This window comes from Epinephelus lanceolatus, chromosome 12 (assembly GCF_041903045.1).
Source record: "Epinephelus lanceolatus isolate andai-2023 chromosome 12, ASM4190304v1, whole genome shotgun sequence".
NCBI lineage: Eukaryota > Metazoa > Chordata > Actinopteri > Perciformes > Serranidae > Epinephelus > Epinephelus lanceolatus.
Genome location: NC_135745.1, coordinates 27,813,734 through 27,819,733, shown reverse-complemented (window position 1 = coordinate 27,819,733; position 6,000 = coordinate 27,813,734). Strand labels below are relative to the sequence as shown.

General features: G+C 40.3%; 1 protein-coding gene across 1 annotated transcript in view; it reads right to left on the bottom strand.

Moving 5' to 3' along the window:
* Nucleotides 1-247: 247 nt before the first annotated feature.
* Nucleotides 248-6,000, bottom strand: part of hs2st1a (heparan sulfate 2-O-sulfotransferase 1a) — a 35,155-nt gene continuing 29,402 nt past the window's right edge. Inside the window, exons 7-8 of the mRNA XM_033651318.2 lie at nt 4,894-5,051; nt 248-2,717 (exon numbers count right to left, since the gene is read on the bottom strand). Coding sequence (XP_033507209.1) covers nt 2,494-2,717; nt 4,894-5,051 — 382 coding nt within the window. The 3' untranslated portion in view covers nt 248-2,493. The remainder of the gene's footprint in view (nt 2,718-4,893; nt 5,052-6,000) is intronic.

Sequence of the window (6,000 nt, the reverse complement as noted above, 5' to 3'; positions counted from 1 at the left end):
TTCAATGAATATCAAAACAGTGCAGAACAACTGATAAACTCTACAATTAACTGGATGAATGGACACAACAACTGCATTATTTCCTGTCAATGTTACATCAGAGATGATTGTTACTGATATGTTAGGAACTTTTTATATAATTTGCTGTCTGTTTTATTCATTTTTTTTTAAATTTACATTTTTAACAATCAAATGTAATTAGTAGGCTTCTTTTTTTTTTTAACAAATTCAGTCTTTTCTTCACCTCGATGCTTGCCCACTTTTCTATGAGCTTTCGTTGTTTTAACGGTGTAGTTTTCTAATGCAGGATGAGGCTGTTAAGCCGACAGTAAATGCTCTGTTCTGGGCTCTCATTTATAAAACAGTGCGTTGGATCCATGCTAAAAATGTACGTATGGACAAAAGCCTAAAATGGCGTGCGGTAAAAAATAATCGACAATTTCTACTATCAGGCTTCCACCTCACCATCTGCACCGCCATTTTCCCATCACCAAAATGTTTGTAAGCATGGGTCAAAGTTTCTCCCATCAAGTCTGTTTTTATAGATCACAATGTTTCCACAGGAAGTGGCGTACACCTCTTTCAGGCCTCGTTTTGTGCGTACGCAATGTTTATAAATGACGCCAGGCCTTAACTGTGCCCTTACCCTGTAAAGTTTAAAGCTTGAATATTAATCTAAACTTAAAGATAGTAGTTTTATTTAGTTTTCTTTACAGAAATAAATGAAATATATATAGAAAGAATTTTCTTATACCCCTTGGAACAGGATGTGCTCATGCACAGTTTACACGTTCTTTTGTAGGAAGTATGCAAAAATAATTCATACATATTCCGTGTAATCATGAGCCAGTAATTCGTGAGTAAACCAAGTATTTTGGAAAGCTGTGATCATGTGACCAATGCGCTGGTGGGAGTAAAGCGGTCCAGAGCAGTTTCCATAAGGAGGCAGCTTGGCACATGACTTTCCTCAGGAGACAGGTGTTAAGAACCTTGAATAATTTGAGTTATCTGCGAGTCATCTTAAGGTGCGTTTTCATGATGTTTGTTTTCTTAAACTGAACCACAATAACTTGAGTAAACCTCACCCCTGTAACTTTACGCTAATGACACAACTTAATGTTAGGTATGAACGTAATTCGCGGGGCACTAATTCGCAAGTACATAACATCATTGATGGGGCACATTATGTCATTTGTAGGGCACTAATTTGAACCACAAAAACTTGACTAAACTTAACCCCAGCAACTTTACATTAATAACGTAACTTTATGTAAAGTACATGACGTCATTCCTGCACCACAAGAACAACTGTATGTTGATACTCTGCTTAAAATCAAGAAGGCCTCACGACCCACCCGTGAACCCCTTGTGGGGGTCGGGACTCCCAGGTTGGGAACCAGTGATCTAAGGGGCCGATATTACAGTGGTTATCTCCTGATTTCACTCCTGGCAAGAAAGCAAATAAACACACTTCCCAAAAATGTCGGCACATTACAGACATATTAGTGGACATACATGTTCACCTGGTTTTACAATGAAAAGAAAATGATTAAAAGAAATTAAATGCAGCCTAAAAAGTAATAAAAGAGATGAAAGAAATGTACAAACTGATAAAATGCACACTGTAACTTTAAAAGGTTAACAGTATAAATGGGTTAATATTATACTATAGCAAATCTGTGAATGAATCGGGCTGAAAAAGTAGTAAATATTTACAGCAGCAGCAGCAGCAGCAGCATCTCCACCTTAGTGTTCGTACACACTTCAATAATTTCATGTGTTTCTTCATAACGGAGGAAAAGCCTCTGGGCAAAGCTGCACATTTACATCCAACGAAATACATCAAGTACAGTATAAAACGTACGCACTTGTCCCAGGAAATAGTCCATGGTCACAGGATTTTTATTTCATAAAAACCTCAAAAGTTCTCATTGGAGTCCAATAATACAGCACAGTAGTCAGTTTCGTACACTTAAAATCTCTTTAAGTTAGTAGTAGTAGTGGTGAGGCATGGGGATGTTGTGTCACCATGGAAAATGCCATCGTCTTTACATACAAAAGACAACCATAGTAAAGAGTTAAAATACAATCAAACACAACCAAACAGTACAGAGCCAATGAAATGTTTTGTCTGGATCGGGAGCTGAGGTCTGACCGGCTGTTGGACAGGCCGTCTCCGTACATGTGCCAGCAGAAGTCCTCTGCACTGACGACATTTGACATGGAAGTGAAGGGGAGTGGAGGCCCGGCGCTGCTGGGAACACAACCTGCTGACGAAACATGAGCTCCCTGTCCAGTTGGCTGGCACAGACGTGTATAACAGAGCTGCGACCAGATTGTTCTGCAGCTCCACGTCATGTCCTTAATCACACGTACCAAGCAGCCACACAGTCACCTGTCGTCTTTAAGTCCTCCTCTCTTCCTCATCTCAGACTGGGCACACACAAGCCTGCACAAAGCATTCTCTCCAATCCCTTCCACAGACGTGCCTCTTTAGTTTTTAGGGTAGATTTTCTCATAGAAGAAGTTTTGTGCCAACAGGTAGAGCTCCCCGTCCTTTTCTCTGACAGCATGCGCCCTGACAAACTGGAACTGCTCCAGTGCAAACTCGTAGAACTCGTTCTCCATCTTCCAGATGGCCGACTGCTGCAGCTTGGTGATCGACTCCTTGGTGGGCGGCTTCTTCTCACTGGTCTTCCTCAGGTGGGATTTCTTCCCTGTGATAAAAAGAGAGGAGGATTAAAAAAATCCAGGCGCATAAACTCAGTGATTCACAAGATCTATTATGTTTAAAGACGACCTATTATGCTCATTTTCAGGTTCATATTTGTATTTTGGGTTTTTACCAGAACATTTACATGCTTTAACGTAAAAAATCCCCACTTTATTCTCCTCATACTGTCTGTGCTGGAGCACCTGTATTCACTCTCTGTCTGAAACACTAGGTTTTAGTGCCTGTATCTTTAATACCCCCCCCCCAAAAAAGACAAGTCTGCTCTGATTGGTCAGGGTCTCCAAGTCTTTTGCATCTCGGTTAAGGAGGTTAAAAAGAGGACAAGTCATGTAAAACACTTGTGCTGTTAAGTCTTGTCTGCACTTGCCAAAAGGCTCAATAGCCAGCGCACTACCATAGAACATGGGGATTACTGATTTGTTTCATTAGGGCGTCCACAGTTGGCCTTGTGTTGGAATTCACATGAAACATAAAGATATGAATGGGAAGAGAATTACGATTCTACAATTACTGAAAAGATCTCCTTTTTTATTTTTTATTTTTTGGGGTGTTTTTGCTGTTTTATTGATAGTACATTTAAAAACAAACAGGAAAGGTGGGAGAGAGATGGAGGATGACACGCAGCAAAGGGCTGTGGGTCAGAATCGAACCCATCAAAAGGTCTGTCAATCAATCAATTTTATTTATAAAGCCCACTTTCACAAATCACAATTTGCCTCAGAGGGCTTTACAGCATACGACATTCCTCTGTCCTGACCCTCGCAGCGGACCTCTGTCAGGTCGAGCGCACCCAAAGAGAACCTGAGTGGACACCATCCCTTTATTCTTAGCACCGCCTCCTGTAACCCTCAAACACTGCACCTCCAGTTACATTATGCATGTTATTACAAGTAACTTAAAATAATGTTGGACTTACAGGGTGTCTACAGGTATAATTAATAATTAATTAATTTATTGCTTTTCAAGACCCGCTCAAGACACCTTTAAATCAAATTTAATACTTTTTTTTTTTGGACAAATCATGTTTTACTTATTTACGCACTGCAGCTAAGCATTGCAGGCAGGTAGTATACATGTGGTCTTGTGCAGAGGTAAGTGTTATGTAGGAATATGGTTATTAGAGTGAGTTGAGTTAATCTACATTTTGCCAACAGGTAAGTACAGGTATTTAGTAAACTGACAGTATTATAGTTGTTAAAAGATTTGTAACATTAGAAATGTGGACTTTTACATTGAAAGGCTTTGCTTATTTTCAAAAAAAGAAATGAAAAGATGTTGTTTTTCCTCACAAATTCAAGACTATTTAATGACTTTCAAGACCTTATTGTTATAACATAGAATTTAAAACATTTTACTTTTAAAGGACCTTTAGACACCCTGACTTAAGCTGGAGTCCTGAACAGTAACACAGTATGTTTTCCTCACATTAACTGCAGTATCAGCAACAGTATTGCATTATTTGTTGGACTATTTTTGGCCTGGAGCAGCAACTAATGCAATTAGTGAGCTTTATAAGTGCTCGTAGGCAGATTTTGTTACCTTTGTATGGAGCCAGGCTATCCCCCCCACCCGCCCCCATTTCCAATTATGCTAAGCTAAGCTAACAGACCTGAGAGTGGTATCAATCTTCTCATTTAACTCTCAGCAAGAAAGCAGGTAAGTGTATTTCCACATGTACATGAGTCAGCAAAAAACAAGTCCAAATACAAAGATCTTTTTTTTTTTTAAATATAGTTTTTGTTTGGGGTTAGGAAAGACACCACATGTCTTCTGACACATGTCACCACATGTCTTCTGACAGACTTCAAATTCATTAAATAAATACCTGATTAGCTTGAGTACTTGGGTGTTTCTGCTGCTCAAAATGATGAACCATACATTTGAGTCATAGTACATCTATATCACTGTCAGATTTAATTGTTCTGTGCTCTCCATTATTCATTCTGGCTGCACTCGTTGTAACTAATCTGTACCTACATCAGCGAGAGGCATGAGTGCATATTGATCACAATTCAATTCTCAGAGGAGCAATTCAGGCTGCTAATATGCAACCGCAGCACACTTTAGCATTGCAACGTGAGAGAGCCAATATTAGTGAGGGAAAGAAAAATATGCAAGGGAACAGCAAATGGGTTCTGACTATTTAGCAGACACGGCACCTGTTTTGTACAGCTCAGTAGCTCCTTTGAAGAAGCGTGGCAGCGCCGCCTCCAGCATCATGACAAAGTCCTCCAGCTCCTCTGTTACTCCAACCAGCATGTATTCATTCACCAGGTTGTATTTCGCCTGCTCCAGAGCCCACTGGCTGCCCACGTTCCTGCACAGAGATCATGTTCATTGTATGCGGTTGGGTTTTATTTGTATTCTGATGGAATAGCAGCGATTCTGCTGGATGTAAAACGATCACAACATCTGCAAAGGATAGAAACGCGGGGGAGGAGGAGAGTGAGCAGAGAGGAACAAAGACAGTGACAGGAGAAGATTGAGTGAGATGTGAATGGAGTCCAGGGAGGATGAGAAAGGCAGGAAGGATTGGAAATAAAAATGAAGTCGGTGGCAGGGGTTGTCATGTACAGGAAATTAAATAATAAGGGAGGAAGTGGATTGTTTAAACCTATAAAGTAACTTTTTGGCAAAGCCTCTTTAAACACAGCATCAGAGGACTGGCAGCGATTCACCTTTTTGTCTTCAGTATTTATTTAATGTTTCCAAGGTGCCTTCCACTACTTTAATATGCTGCTAGTGCACCACAGTAAGCTCGGTCTTACAGACCCTCAGCTGGTACCCTGCTTCAGGAGGGTAGATGGTTAAAAGATGGAGGGCAGAGTCAAGGAGAGATTAAGGAGGGTAAGAGGGATAAGTGAGGGCAGAGCCAGAGAGATTGATACAGATCATCAAGTAGAGAAAACGGATCAAGGCTGAAAGAGCTATCAGAGACCTTGAGATGATGAGTGGAGCAGAAGTGATGGAAAAGGACTATGAGGTTTAGTGCGGTGCATTATGAAACAAAACTGATACAGCAGCCTTCCTGAACTATCAGAGCTGCTGGGGATAATAAAAGGATAAGGATGGCAATATTCTATGTTTTGTTATTTTCAACAAATCCCACTGAAAAGACCAAAACTTACAATGAGTTTGTCTCACTCTGCCCTATCAGTGGTAATAAACCCCTTTAGCCTCATCATTTATACTTAAAGGGACAGTTTGCTCCACAATCAAAAGGACATATTTCTCCTCTTAACTGTAGTGCTATTTATCAGAATCAG